Source organism: Carassius carassius, chromosome 33 (assembly GCF_963082965.1).
Source record: "Carassius carassius chromosome 33, fCarCar2.1, whole genome shotgun sequence".
NCBI classification, from domain to species: domain Eukaryota; kingdom Metazoa; phylum Chordata; class Actinopteri; order Cypriniformes; family Cyprinidae; genus Carassius; species Carassius carassius.
The window spans coordinates 3,719,872-3,735,491 of record NC_081787.1 but is presented as its reverse complement, the minus strand read 5'-3'; the positions used below and the strand labels follow the sequence as shown (position 1 = coordinate 3,735,491).

Here is a 15,620-nt window from a genome sequence, read left to right as displayed (position 1 = left end):
TATAATTGAAGAATTTGATATCTAGTTTCAGACATTTTTTTTATTATGTGTATTTTTTGTAGTTTTACTAATTATTTCTCAGTATAATGCAGGATACACTGGTGCTAAAAGCCCCCTTAAAGAAAATGTTTATTATTATTATTATTATATTTCACTAAATATGTAATGGAATTTGTTGACTTTTACTGTTTTGTGGAAAAAATGAATGAAATTATCTTATGCAATTAATTTATTTCAATTACTTTATGAAATTATTTTGCTAATATCCTGTGGTTTTGCCCATGTTTGTCCCACAAGGAGTGTGTATTACCATAAGATGGCACTAATGAACCCTTTAGGACAGTGGGGCACAGACCAGGGTGCAAAGATGGCTTAAAATAAGATAAAACAAGCATTAAAATAAGCTAAACAACTGAAAATCAATATATTTCTTGTCTTCATTGCCCCCCCAAAACTTTTTTTCTTTCTTAAATAGAGTTCCCATTATGTTGAAAAAACCTGATTTTAAAAGTGTTGTTTCTAGGTGTGGAAAATTCATGTAAATTAGTAAAATAGTATAAATCCATGGACATTTTTATTCAAATGTTTTTCTAGTGATGCCAAGATAATATATTTTTATAATTAAAATATGTATTATAATTATATATCTATCATTATTTTAGTTACTTATTTTAATGTATGAACACTCCTATTGTTTGAAAATTAACACACACACACACACACACACACACACACTCATATAAAGCAAAACAACACATTAAAGGAAAGACCAGAGAAAATATAGTTGAAAACATTCAGAGGACTTGGGGCCAAAAAGGTTAAGAGTAAATGCATTAGGATACCAATAATGCTATGCAAAAAAACTTATTGCACCAATAAAAAATCACTGGTCATGTGCCCTTCATTGCTCTGTTTTCTTTAAGATCCAGGAACATTAAATTATATCTTTAGGGCTTACCATCTCCGTAACCATATTTTGCAATTACCCCTGTAACTGTCTGTTGCTGGAATGTTTGGAGATGTTCTCAGCCTCCTCCATGTGGCAGGGTCATGAGATCACACAGACTCTCATTTTTCCCTGTCCTGTAATGTGGCCTAACAAGGGTTCACTGTAGACGGATTCATTCCAGGGTCAAACGAGGGCTTTCAGTATGATACGTCTCGCATGTCTGAACTCCACTGCCACTGACATGTATTACAGTTTAAGTTTAAGTGGTTATGGAGTGCATTAAGCACTGAGAGGTTAGCTGGACTTTTTCTCTAGTGGAAGTACTATCACTGATTAAACTTTTCCATACTGGCACAAATACACATTAAAGGGAATCCTGAGGCGAAGGTCCACAAGAGCATGCTATGTGGACCTTTTCCCTTAAGGCATAAACATCAGTTAATGTCTTGTGAAGTGAAAAAGCTGCATGTTTTTAATAAACAAATCCATCAAGACCTTTTTGACTTGCGAAAATGTTTCGTTTTTGGTTAAAATAGCTATTCCTTTAAGTTGATGCTTCATTTTGTTTAATTTAAATAAATGCAACTTCAGAAGACCTGAATGTTTATTGTGATTTCTTTTTTGATTTTGGATTGGACCAAAATATATCAAAAGATATTAGAATGCACTTTAAATAAAGTTTGAAGTATGAAGGACGATAATAAATGAGATTAAAGACCATTTTTTCTCTGACATTGGCATAAACATAGACAACGTGGGAGGATGCAGTCCAGGATGGTCCAAAAATAAAATAACTCTTGATGAAGAATAATGGGACACTAAACAAAGTACATTTTAAATTATTTCAGCAGATTTCCGCACATCTGACCTCATCTGTGCTGATTCATCAGCTGGACTGGAAAGATGCTCTCAGACTGTTTATAACAGGGATCCCATGGAACTCATGGAGTAACCATGAGAACATACTGTTATTTACAAAGCCACCTATTACATCTTTCCTTTCAGATACCCAGTGTTTTCATATCCATGAACGTTTTCCTTTTAAATATTGTTCTAGGGTCAACATTGTATTCTTACTAAATTGTGTTCTGGCTTCAGTTAACCTGATCTTGGAAGCAGGAAGTAATGCCAGACAGTAAGGAGACCACTGGTACCCCAAGGAGAGTGGAAAAACACATTTAATTGTTTCCCCTTAAGGTAACCCATTCCCCATTCCCCAATCCCGTGATATTATATGGAAAACTCCAGTGATACAGGATGCTGCATGAGCATTTTTCAATCCATTAAAAAGTATTCTTTTGACACCTAAATGTTGAATCAACAAAGAAAAGAACGAATAATTCAAAAATAAAAGACAAAGTGTGAATAGGGTACTGAGAAATACATTGAGCTTCAAACTAAATTAGCACACAATGGGATTGATATCAAATGGAATGTAAAAATTCCACTTTCATTTATTTTTGTGTACTGGGCATCTGAAGCATTGAGGTATCAAAATTCAAAGGACAAATGGGTATTCCTTCTCCCTCTTGAGGTTTTAGTGTGAAGGAATGTGCTCGTCCCTGGATGAAGCTGAGCTGATCATTAAACACTGGGCCCCAGGGCAACTCCTGGACATGGCCATAAAAAGTAATAGAAGAAACAGACCTCAGCAAGGTAATATGCCATATTTCAATCTGACACGAAACAACAAATAAGAAATAGTGATTAAATTAGACTGTCAATCAATGATTGAAGTCAATTATGAAGTCATTTTTACTAAAGATATTCTTTATTATTGGAGATTTTCTTGTTTGTGGAGAACGTATTAAACATTGTCATTTCTTTAAATGCTATTAACATCAGTTGGGAACTAGGTTTGTATTGTGTGAAATATCAAAACCTGTGGAAACAAGAAAAATTTATATTTATAATGTATGAAAAAAGGCATCGAAAAAGCAGATTGGCAGATTTGATGTTAAAGGTTTCAAATGGTTCTCCAGAGGATGTCAATGTGATCAAAATCAGTATCAAATCAAAACGAGTCTCTCAACATTATAGCAGGTAAGCTATTTGCATCTAACAGGGAACATTCTAAGAACTTTGGCTAATGTTCTGGTTGAGGAGGTGGAACTCAGTAGATGTTCCTGTTATTCAAAAAACTTCAGAAACTAATTTTAAAATATAAAACAAGTGTAATGCATGTGCAGCACCACAGGGAAAATCCCTCCTCAAGCCATTCAGGAGGAATCACCTCTCTAAATACCACACAGCTAATGGAGCATTGGCCAGTCTAGAGGAGATGAGGAGAGCTCATTAACCACTGCTGCTCGATTTATAGGGTAACCCCAAAATAGACCAGGTGCTAGTCCTACTGTAAAAGAAAATAAGAAAGAATAGCCTGTACCATCTCAAAACCATAGCAAAATCTGCTCTGTCAACATTATGAGTTTTTTAATTATTAGTTTACAGTAGTGTATTTGATTCACATAACTCCCAAACTAGATTTAAAAAGCTTTAAAAAATGGAATGGAATTAATTGTTGTTTTTAAATGTCTAAGGGAAATATCAAGTATTTATAGTCCCATTTCTTAATTAAACTGAACTGGAAACTTGACCTCTTTATTGTACATTTAAATGCTCACAGGAAAACACATTTGAAGGAAAAGTGTTGCAGTAAGGCATGCTGTAATGAGTTCAGTGTACAAATGCCATTTGTGCTGCTTTTGTGGGTGAAAAAGAAGAAACTTTTTTCTGTCTTCAGGGATTCAAATGTTTTTTGTCTTTTATTTGATTGCATTTTACCATTTATAAGTCATGACAAATTCAATAAAATCGTTAAAATTAAAAATATATTAAAACAAACAAAAACATTTAAATGGGTTGGCGACTATCAGTAGGTTATTAAACATATTTTTCAATATTTTATGACATTTTTGACTGTACTTACACAATAGGGGTTGATAGGCTGCTACTGAATACTGAACGTATTCATTTAATTCATATATATATATATATATATATATATATATATATATATATATATATGTGTGTGTGTGTGTGTGTATAATGTTCATCGTGAGTCTGTGAGTGAAAGTGTCGTGTTTCTGCTCGTCTCAAGCCCCTCCCTGAGCACCGGGGTCTCAGTATTTAAGCCGCACGCGGCGCGGCGTCGCTCTGGAGTGCGCGTGCAGGGACGCGAGATGAAGCGCTTAACTTGGTTTGCTCTGGCTGTCACCCTAATCGCGACAGGTTTCGCCGTGAAGACCCCGTATCAAGCGGTTCTTCAGCACAGCAGGATACGAGGAAGACCTCATGGGTAAGAACTGTTCTGCACTGATCATACACTTGAGTCTTTCATTCTTTATTAGACAGATAGCTAGTGTGTGCAGTAAATGTGATTTAAAAGCATGAACACAATTAAAAGCCCTCTGGTTTATATGCAATAATTTTCCCAACATCAATGAAAAAAGTTCAACTTTCTCTTCTTTAGTCTTGCAGCATGCATTGAGCATTTGGTGAATGTTTGGAGCACTTAAAGAAGGCTGATTTTATTTTATTTTTATGTGTTGCAGCCCCAATGTTTGTGCTATGCAGAATATTCAAGGATCGGATAAGAAGTACTTCACCAACTGCAAGCAATGGTATCACCGCAAAATATGTGGCAAACCAACGTGAGTTACCACAGATAGCTTAATATTAAAACTGAAATCTATCTGTCTTGCAAATATAATCCAATACTGTACTGTGCCAAAGTCTGAACCAGTGTATCAGGTTTAATGAATATTTCTTCTTAGATGAAATACCATTGTCTTTTCAAGTAGCAGAGGAAAAACTCTCTCAGGACATAACTAGATGGAAAATATTTCACCAGTTGTCATGCCAGAGTCTTCTTCCCACATTTACACAACTAAATTTAAGTTTATTACAGACTTTTTCATCTTAACTGCCTGAATGTGCTGAGATATATATGTGAATAAACTTAAAAGATTGAAATCACCTTAACTCTAAAGAACTTACAATGCATCATATAAGCTTTTGTAGAACTGAAGAGGAAATGTCTTTTTAGTGCAAGTGTTAATGACTTTATATTGTTTCAAGTTTTTGTATGTTGTCTATTGAAGAACTCTTTGATATTTTTCAGTCAGTACTATCCATCAGCTGTGTAGCTCGTATGGTTATAATTTTACATAATGGACACAAATCTCTATTGTATCTAGCTGCTTTATAATGGAACAGTGAACAGGGTATTTGAGTTCAAGTTGACTAGATATAGAAGAACTTTGTGCCGTAATGGTTACCATATGTCTCTTGGTAATTGGTTTCAGTCTTCATGGGGTTAAATTGCCTAACATCCTGAACAGTGCATTAATGCAAAGATGACAAATCTGAGTGCCTTTCTGTCTAAAAGAACTTCAGTGTACTAAGACCTGGATCAAAATTACAACTTGTAGCAGAACTGTTTGATTGACGTCCCCACAGGGGGAAAAGGTGTTATTGGTTACATGAACATTTAACAGACAAATATATTAGAGTTCAGGAGGAACAGCATATTCAGTGTCTACAATGCAGGAATTAAACTTTAAATAAAAAAATGAATAAAATCACTGATTTAATGGGAGGGTGTTGTTTCGGCACAGTACATGGCAGATGCTTATTAACCATGTTGGAATCTGGAATAGAGTTTGGAATGTTTATTTGCGTCTAGATTTGGAAGCATTATGTAACAGTTTAATTTTGCTTACATAAGGTAAAACAAGTTTTGTGAAGATGTTTTTGAATATCCCAGTGTATTCTGGTTAGAGATGGTACTTTGTGATACCATATATCATGAATATTTACACTGCCATTCAAAAGATTAAAAATACACTTTATACAGTAAAATTAATTAATTTAAAATAACAATTTTCTATTTGAATGTATTTTAAAATGTATTTATCCTGTGATTTATCCTGTATCTTTTGCATCATTACTCCAGTCTTCAGTGTCACATTACCCTTCGGATATAATTCTGATATACTGATTTGCTGATCAAGAAACATTTCTTATTATTATAAATGCATGCATTGTAGTTTTGTGGAAATGGTGTACATTTCTTTTTTTATTTGGTAAAATTGTCTGTATGCTCACTTTAATCAATTAATGCATAGGTACTGAATAAAAGTATATGTTTCTTACAAAAAAAAACCTTACTGACCCCAAACTTTTAAATGGTAGGTGTACATAAAAATATAAAATAATGTTGTGGGAGAGCGATACCATTTCTTTTCTTATTTTGTCTTTTTATTAATTGATTTCACCAGTTATTAGTCATCCATTTTATGTTTCTATAATTCAAATGTTTAAAAGCTGTTTGGCAACTCTGATCAAGAGCAAGATTTAAAATCTTGAAACAGAGAAGGACTTGTTTTATTCATCTTCCCATTTTTAAACAGAGTTTCTTTCAATACTGAAAGCAAGAAGTCCGAGTAGCTGTGGGTGCTTGGATGCTTTCAGGAAATGACTTCAGCTGGGACTCCTGAAAGTCTTATATCCCCCATACACACACAAATCATTGAGAACAGCTCTCAAGGAGTTTTCCATTTCTGTGAGAAAACAAATGTTGAGTCTTGCGGTGAAAGGATGTACCTTACTCAGGAAAGCCTAAGGTTGGGTTCTGTGACACTGCAGTTCACTTTATTTACAGAGTTTCTTTAGGGTTTCGAAGTTCGGGGTTGAAGGAATTTTGTGGGAACAATTGCACTCTTTGTGCAGTTGATTCATAAAGATGTCCTGTGGAACAGGATGTTTTCGGGTCAGTTGAGGAGAGACCAATAACCGGGGTTTTTTTTTTTACAAATTACTTCCTATTGCTCTCTTTTTGCTAGCCACCTGGTTCAGGCACTTTATTTTCACAGAAACATTTTTTTCCTGAATATCAGTGACTGTAATAGTTATATTGCTATATAGTGAGTGATAAAATGTTCGGATGATTTCAGCAAAACTTTTAAATATTATAACACCTTGCCTTCTGCTTTTTAGGTCTGGAAAATTATATTGTTACTGCTGATATTAGGAAGTGAGACATTTTAGAAGAAGCAAAATGATGAATCAGCTGACCACCCGTATGCTAAAAATATTTATTTTAACATAATACAACTTTCACAATACCTCTTGTCTCACCACTTGAAAGTGCACAATATGTAACTTATGTGGCCTAGCTGTTTATTTTGTCAAAAATCCATGGCTACCATCTTTGCTGATGTCAGCAGAGGACAAACAGAAGTTAAGTTACCATCTGTTTTGATAATCAGTTCAATCTGCTTTCTTCTTCCGTGTGTTTTAGTAGTCTGCCCCATGCCTGGATGTTGGGATTGTTGCCTTTGTTTAGATTTGCCTTCTAGTTTTCCACTCTATCACAGTCTAAGATGCTGTGGGTTACTCAAGCTAGTATGCTAACAGTTTGTTGAGATTGGTATGTCAACCCCCTTTAAAAAATTAAATGTCATATAATGGAATGTATCACCAAAGTATCTTCAAGTGTTCTTCGCTAAAATATCTTACGTCAAACAGTCATGATATTGGAAGAAAAAGAATTATGCAATAGCAAATTTTTATGTTACATAAGTATATAGTTAAAATAAGCACAAATATATTTTACATTCAAATCTATAGACTAGTAATGGCTTCAAAATGGATTTAGTAGTCATTATTTAGTCCCATACAAGCACTGTATCACTGTAAAAACCTCATGAAAAAATGCAAGGTTTATTTCTTGGAGAATCAAACCTTTTTAGTAACAAGTCAGTGGTAGTGAATTGGTAAAAAGAAAAAAGATTATGCATGTAAATATTAGTAAGAGATCATTAAAAAAAATTTAAAAGGAAATGTCTAAGGAAAGCTATATGTCAGTCTTCAGTATCCCAGTAATTGCACCTTTGCATGGTGGCTCCAAGGAATTTCCCATTGTTTTTATTGGCAGGACTGCTGGTGCTGGTTAGAGTTCCCTCTCAGGAGTTTCCCTGGCTCATAACGTACCTCTTGATTCTTCTGCTACCAAAGGAAATTAGATTTTACGACCCTCTAAGACCAACTCGAGCACAGACCTTATTTATTATGGAAATATCTGGCACGAAATAAAAAAGTACAGTATAGCTTAAGCCATGCACTTTAAAACACATCAAGGAGTGTGTTGGTTGTCGCAGCCCTTCAGCCCTCGCACTAATAAAGAGAGAAATATAGACCTGATTTCCTGCAGAAGTTCCTGAAAATCTCCCATTTGTACAGAATCTTCTTTTGTCATTTCTTTATAGGGTGGTAAGCTATGAGTGCTGTCCTGGTTATGAGAAGGTGATTGGAGAAAAAGGCTGTCCAGCAGGTATGTAATTTTAAATTGTGCGCATGAAAAGAGGTTTGTTATGATGTAACTATACAAAATTGATTTATTTTCCAAAGCTTTACCTCTGGTGAACATCTATAAAACCCTGGGTGTGGTTGGAGCCAGTACTACCAAGATGTACTCTGAAAGAGCGAATTTGCAGGAGGAGATCGAAGGTCCCGGCAGCTTCACATTCTTTGCTCCAAGCAATGAGGCTTGGGCTGCACTTCCCATGGTGAGTTCCCACTAGTGCATCTCTGTAGATCATGTAGAAGAAATAAAGAGTTTCCTGTCAATAGGCAATGTAGACTTCCCAAAATCCTAAAAAAATAAAAAAATATCAAGATAGGCTAAATGTAATTTCAAGAATGTTTTGTAGGAAATTCTGGATGCCCTGGTGAGCAACGTCAACATTGAACTCCTCAACGCTCTGCACTACCACATGATCAACAAACGCTTGACGTCTGACGAACTTAAGCATGGCACGTCGTTCCCCTCCATGTATCAGGACTTGGATGTTCACATCCACCATTATTCTAATGGAGTAAGTCAACTTTGGTTGAAACCACCAGTGCTATTTAACCAACAAGAGAAGGAAGCCTTGTTTAGATTTTCTCACTGGAAACATGTTGTTTACTTTCTCTCTGGTTAGTTAATGCTGTTAAGAATTTTGTCAACTGGTGTATATATTCTAAATGATTTGCTGTGAGGTTTTGTGTACATTACCAATCATATGTCTTGTTGCAGATTGTGACAGTGAACTGTGCAAGGCTTGTGAAGACAGACCAGCATGCCACCAATGGAATTGTGCATGTTGTTGACAGAGTCATAACAGCCATTACCAATAATGTCAACTCTTTGATTGACACCGATGATGACCTGGACACTCTGCGGGTAGATCTTCTATCGTTATTGAGGGAATTCGCTGGTTCATGAGTATGTATGCACTATGAATTCTGCAAAGTCCATTGAACGCCATCCTTTCCTTTTCATTTAGACTGCAGTTGCTGCAGCTGGTCTCACCAATCTTTTGGAGAATGAAGGTTCCTACACTATCTTTGCTCCAACCAATGAAGCCTTTGAGAAGATTCCTCCAGAAACACTGACCAGAATTTTGGGAGACCCGCTTGCTCTCAAAGGTATTTTGGCTCTTCTTCAGCATGAAGCACTTTTCCTTTTACTTCCACAATGCAATGCATTTCTGTGTTAAACTGGATATCCACTGAGGAAAAAAAAATGTGCGTGGGACTTCATTTTGTCTATTGGGAATTGATTGGATTGTGAAAAGTAGGTGTTGAATGAAGCCAGGTGGTTGGAGGAAGCCATTGAAAAGTAAGAGGGATATGGTCATAATTTCAGCCAAGCAGGAAAATCATTTCAGAATCCAAGCAAGCTATTAGTTTTTGCTTAATAATGAAGACACACATTTTGTTTGGAATAACGTGCCAAAAGAGCAAAAAAATGCCGAAAAATTTTGATTTCATGTTGGGTTTGAGTTCATGTAAGTGTAACTCCATAAACATCTCAGATGCTGCAACAACAGTTTTCATTTTTGTTGTCACCTGGTAATCATATTTTGGTCTCGATCCACTTTAGATCTGCTGAATTACCACATTGTTAAGAACTTGCACTGCTCTGAATCCATTGTGGCTGGAACACCTCTGGAGACCCTGCAGGGAACAGTGCTCGAAGTCGGCTGCGATGGCGAAGAGATGACCATCAACGGCAAAGCCATCGTCGCGCAGAGAGATAAGCTTGGAACCAATGGAGTCATTCACTACGTCAATGAACTCCTCATACCTGACTCAGGTTTGATTTTAAGGAGATCTTTGAGCCAGATTTACTAAACAGGGCAAATTATTATAAGAGTGCAATCTCATAAAAGCGCCAATGGGAGTGGATGCACGCATCAGCAAGATCATTTTTATAATGACCCACGCAGTCTACTAAGAACAGTGCAAATTAGCATCTGGTTTAAGACCAGCTTTAAATTATGGCACAAATACCAGTAAACTGACTAGTGCAAACTTTAGGAAATCATGTTGCATGATTTATTTAGATATACTTTCCTTTCAGAAATGTAGCGTCTGAAAGGGACACTCCTTTAAATGCATATGTTATAAGGTCAGCCAAAAAATAACTGTGTCCATGTCTTTTCAGCATTAATATTTCACTGCATGCCTTTAGTAAGTCCTGATAGTAGTTTTTTGTAATGCCAAAAGAGGGTTTGTGCTGGTGCAATCTGTTAGTAAATCTGGCGTAAACGTCAGTGTCAAGATACAAGGGGTTTTTTATATGTAAATTTATTCAAAAAGGACAAATACATAAAAAAAAAAAAAATTCAGATCACTGGAACTTTTTATTATGTTATGATTATTTATGATGATACAAAAAAAAGCATAATGATATTTATGAATTAGCTATACGTGAAAATATTTCAATTTAAGGTTTTGCCGAAAATGGAATGAATGTTTATATTAATATTAATATGAACTAAATAATAATATATTAATTACACAATTTATATGAGTGGTTCTTTGCCTTCACATCATGCATTAAAATCGTTTAATGCACAACTAGCCGTACATAATCCCTTATATATAATGATGTATTTGTATTTGACATTTTAACTGTAACATATTTAATGCTTTACTGTGTTTTGCTTTTTAGCCAAGACCCTCCTGGAGCTTGCAGAGGGATCAGTTGTTACGACAGCCTCCAAGCTTTTTAAAGATGCTGGTCTTACTGATCATCTCATTGGCTCTGAGGCTGTGACTTTATTAGCTCCGCTGAACGATGCTTTTAAAGGTTGGATCACTCCATTTTCTTTAACCTTGTGCAGCAACTGAGACTTAAGAAACTCTGAAATAACTGCAATTGTGTAATTTGCGTGCAGACAAGAGTTTGGCCATGACACCCGACATGAAGAAACTGCTGAGAAACCACATTCTCAAGGAGAAGTTTTCCTCCAAGAGCCTTTACCATGGACAAGAGCTGGAGACCCTTGGTGGAGTAAAACTTAGAGTGTTTGTGTTCAGAAATGTAAGTCTTGAATTATACATACGGGAATTATTCAACACAAACCCAAATCCCAGCAGATATTTCTAAACGAAACATTGATATCTCTATATTGAACAAAACCTTATAACAGCAGATCAATACTTTTCATTTTCATGACAATGGTGAAGGAAAAATATCCTTCTTGACTAGATCATGCATTATGAAATATCCATTTCCCATCCCAATCCATCAAATTTTTTTTCAGTTTGCGCTCTCACATTTCTGCTTTGTAATGGAATTCACAGACCACCGAAAACCTCTCCTTTGGGTCACCTTAACACTTTCCACAGCCCACTTCATGCATCATCTGTCTTTTGATTTGAGTTTTGAAACAAATGTGCTACTCTGTATTACCAATAACCTTAACCGTTTTACATTGCAGAACCTGTGCATTGAAAATGCCTGCATTGCTGCACACGACAAAAATGGCCGCTTTGCAAATATGTTCATCATTGACAAGCTCTTGACACCCCCCATGGGAACTGTCATGGACGTCCTGAAGGCTGATGATCGCTTCAGGTGAGCACAGTGATGATAATCCTCACAGTGAGGTCTTAAAGGGATAGTTAAATCAATTCTGGCATCATTTATTCTACCTACTGTCATTCCAGACAAGTTTAAGTTTATATTGTATATTCAATAGGACAGAAGAATATCTTGAATTTGAATCAAATACGGCCCCACTGTTGTGAAAGGCATTTGGTCAGAAGACAGACGAGAACAAATGGCTTTTGGTGTCAAAAGGCACCGGCACACCAAAGCTATTGAGTGGTATAGTCTACCTTTATGATGTTTTTACAGTGCTTTTTGGAGCTTCACAGCCCAAATGCCATTTGCTTTTAATTATATGGAAACGAGAAAAAAAGTACTTTTGTATTCTACACAAGACATAAATTCATATCGGTTTGGAACAGTGTTATTCTAATTTCACGGAGATTCTATTATAGTTTTTATTAATATTTAAAATCAGTTTATATATATTTATATATATTCAGTTTTTTATTTTCATTTTAGTTATATTTTTTTACTAATTTTGTTGTGTATTTTTGCCATTTTTGTATTTTTTAAATGTTCTTTTTTTATATTTTGTAAATTGTAGTAATTTTCTGTACAAGTTTAACTAAATATATAAAAAATGAATTTCAGTTTGATAATATATATATATATATATATATATATATATATATATATATATATATATATATATATATATATATAATTTCAGTTAATGCTTATTTTATCTCATGTAAAGAAAGTGTTTTTTTTAATGGTTTTAGTCAATAAAAACCCTGGTTTGGAATGGCATGAAGTTGAGTAAACGTTTGACAGGATTTTAATTTACTTTAAATGAGGTGCTTATGAATGTTTAAGCCAATCTAGAGGTATTTGAGAGTACAAAAGATTTTACCATACATCGGTGTTGATTTAATCTCAAAATGCCCTATAAAAACCTTGAAGAAAAATGTTTCCACCATAAAGGGCGTAATTGTTTTTGCAGCTGTAGTTTCTCAGTGTCAGTCTCGTAATGATCATCTACCTGCATGTTTAAACCTGAGGCTGTAATGTCTTCAGATTTCTGATGAGCTGGGTGAAATTTGAGCTGTCGGTCTATCTGTCTTCTCTTGCCTAAAGATATGCTCCTAATAATGTGCATTGCTTAACTCTCATCTGTACAGCACTTTGGTTGGCACTATTCAGAGAGCAGGCCTGACCGAGCTCCTGAACAAAAAAGGGAGCTACACTTTCTTCGCCCCCACCAATGCTGCCTTCAGTGCAATGCCCCCCGCCGACCTCAACAGACTCATGAGTAATGTCTCCTGTGTCACCATATATGTGTGTTAGAAAAGCAGATGTTCAGTGCATGATTACACACTAACTGATCAGATTTGTTGCTATGAGAATTCTGCAATCAGTCTGAGTGTATGTAGATGTGCAGAATAGACCTACATCTGTTGTTTCCTTGCTGTTTTGTTCATAGGAGACCCCAAGGAGCTGGCAAACCTTCTCAAATACCACATTGGCGAAGATTTCCTGGTCAGCAGCGCTGTGACCTCACATACCAGAGTGACGCCCCTGACAGGAGATAAACTGGAGCTAGGCATTGTATGTACTCACAGGCAATTTGATCTTATTGAGTCAAGAAATGCTTTTGGATTCTGTATCTTTTAATAGAAGCTGAATCTAGACCAACATATTGATACACTGACGTTCAAAAGTATATTTATAAACTCAGTTCGCCCAAAAATTACATTTCTGTCATTATTTACACACTCTCGTGTAATTACAAATATACTGTATGTGCTGTCATTCTGCAAAAAAAAAATTAAAAATACAAAAATTATATAGAAACTTCACAAAGAAGATTTGTCACTCTAAGGATAAGGATTAGGATAAAGGTGTATTTAAAGACTCATCTTTTGTGTCTCTTGTGTGACGTTTGAAGAAATCATTTCAGAATATTCAGATAATTCCGATTTGTATCCCTTTCAGCGTAACTCCACTGTATACGTGAACAGGGTGCCTGTTGTCGAGGCTGATCTGATGGCTACCAATGGAGTTGTTCATGCTGTTGGTGTAATCGTAAAACCACTGCGTAAGCCATAAACCAGTCGTTCTTAAATGTTATGAAGAAAGCAATATCTTATTTCAGAGCTTCATTACAGTGTGATGTGCCTCTTTGTTTTAGCTCCTAAAATTCTGAGTGATCAGGCTGAAGGCTCAACAATCAGACGCACCTCTGCTGTGTGGGTTAGTACATCATAAATTATTATTTAACAGTAGGTCAGTGCTTATATTTAATTGCTTGCTAAATTGGTATACATATTTTGTTTTATGCTCGAAATGCCAAAAATAAATTAAATATATCTTCTCAATTTTTTTTTATCCCAGGCTGGGTCTCAGGTAATAAAAAATGGTACGTATGCATTACTGCAATTGCAAAAAGAGTCTCAGATGATTTGCCTGTGGTTGTACTGAAATAATGGAAACCAAAAATCGTAATATATTTCTTGCTACATTACAGATGATCTCTTCCAGAAGGTCCTGAGAAGCCAGAGCAGCAGAACAATGTCTCGTGTCCAGTAAACTGTAAAACTCGTAAGAAAGTAAAACTGTAGTTCATTTTAACCTCCACCACTTCAAAAGGATGGAAACACACAGTTCAATATCTTGTATTGCGCAGTGGAGAGATAATTAAAGGCTAAGAAAATCCAGGCAACAAGATACACAATGCTGAAAATGGAAAACAGTTCAGCATTGCAAGATTGTGACTTTTTTTCATGTGCCAAAGGCCCTTGGATGAAGAGCGGTGATTTCTAAATATCACAAATGATGACCGCAAAGTTATGGCACTTCATGTGTTTTGGATATTCATCTGACTTCTGTTGTTTCCGTCTGAATTATTTGAATCAAATGTTGGTTCAAAACATTTTTTGTATTTCTTTTTATTGGTTTTATAATGATTTGGTTGGGTTTTTTATATTACTGTAGCATGTTTGCATGGTTTACGCTGGAACAAATGCTATTTGGGCACATAAAATTACACCAAAGATGTTTTGTGAAGAACCAAAGATCACTGTCTGCAGATTTTAAAATAAAATGACCATTTTGTAGCCAAAGAGTTACAGTTTACATAAAACTAGCCAGTGCCCTTGAATGTAGTTTGCTCTGTCTGTTATAAGCCAGTTTGTCAGTTCACTGAGCTGAATTCACAGTGTGGTGGATTGTCATAATGTGGTGATTAATGTGTGGCAATTAAAAGTCTCACTCAGATGATAATGTAAATGTCGGCTTGTTCTCATTATTCGTGACTAAATAATTTCTCCACATTCCCTGTTGCTTGCTTGAAGTCTCCCTGCAGTCACTAATTTTATCTTTGATAAAATTACATATTTAAATGTTTTTCCCCATTAAAATAATTTATTAATGCGTTAGAATTGCATTTAAAAAGAGCCAAAAACCTGCAGGGTTCCATAATCTTTTTTAAATTTATTTTACTTTTATAGCACTTTTATGTATTTACACTACACTTAAAAATTAGACAAACGATGTTATGAGATTAAAGTTTTACATATAAAAACTGTAATATAGAAATATGAAATTAGAGAAAAAATAAAATGACACTGTCTTTATAAGTGAGTTGCTGAGTCATTTATTGAATCAGTTCTTTTCAAATGACTGATTCATTCAGGACAGAAGTAAGAAGCTGTTTTTAGAATGGATCAGTAAATCATTAACTCACCTGATTTGTTCAAAATGCTAATTCTTTCAGTAAGG

At 35.2% G+C, this 15,620-nt stretch overlaps 1 protein-coding gene across 2 annotated transcripts; it reads left to right on the top strand.

Moving 5' to 3' along the window:
• The first annotated feature begins 4,092 nt into the window (after window positions 1-4,092).
• LOC132113533 (transforming growth factor-beta-induced protein ig-h3-like) lies at window positions 4,093-15,128 on the top strand. 2 transcript variants are annotated; one of them, XM_059521334.1, is made up of 17 exons: window positions 4,093-4,247; window positions 4,504-4,602; window positions 8,221-8,285; window positions 8,363-8,520; window positions 8,665-8,829; window positions 9,033-9,179; window positions 9,283-9,424; window positions 9,882-10,094; window positions 10,956-11,093; window positions 11,182-11,327; window positions 11,728-11,864; window positions 13,022-13,152; window positions 13,324-13,448; window positions 13,836-13,938; window positions 14,032-14,093; window positions 14,235-14,259; window positions 14,368-15,128. In XM_059521334.1, exons 1-17 carry the CDS (start codon window positions 4,132-4,134, stop codon window positions 14,427-14,429), a joined length of 2,034 nt encoding a protein of 677 aa, XP_059377317.1. In that variant the 5' UTR covers window positions 4,093-4,131; the 3' UTR covers window positions 14,430-15,128. The 2 variants fall into 2 exon arrangements, with proteins under 2 accessions (XP_059377317.1, XP_059377318.1); XM_059521335.1 differs by having other exon boundaries at window positions 14,032-14,126.
• The last annotated feature ends 492 nt before the right edge of the window (window positions 15,129-15,620 follow it).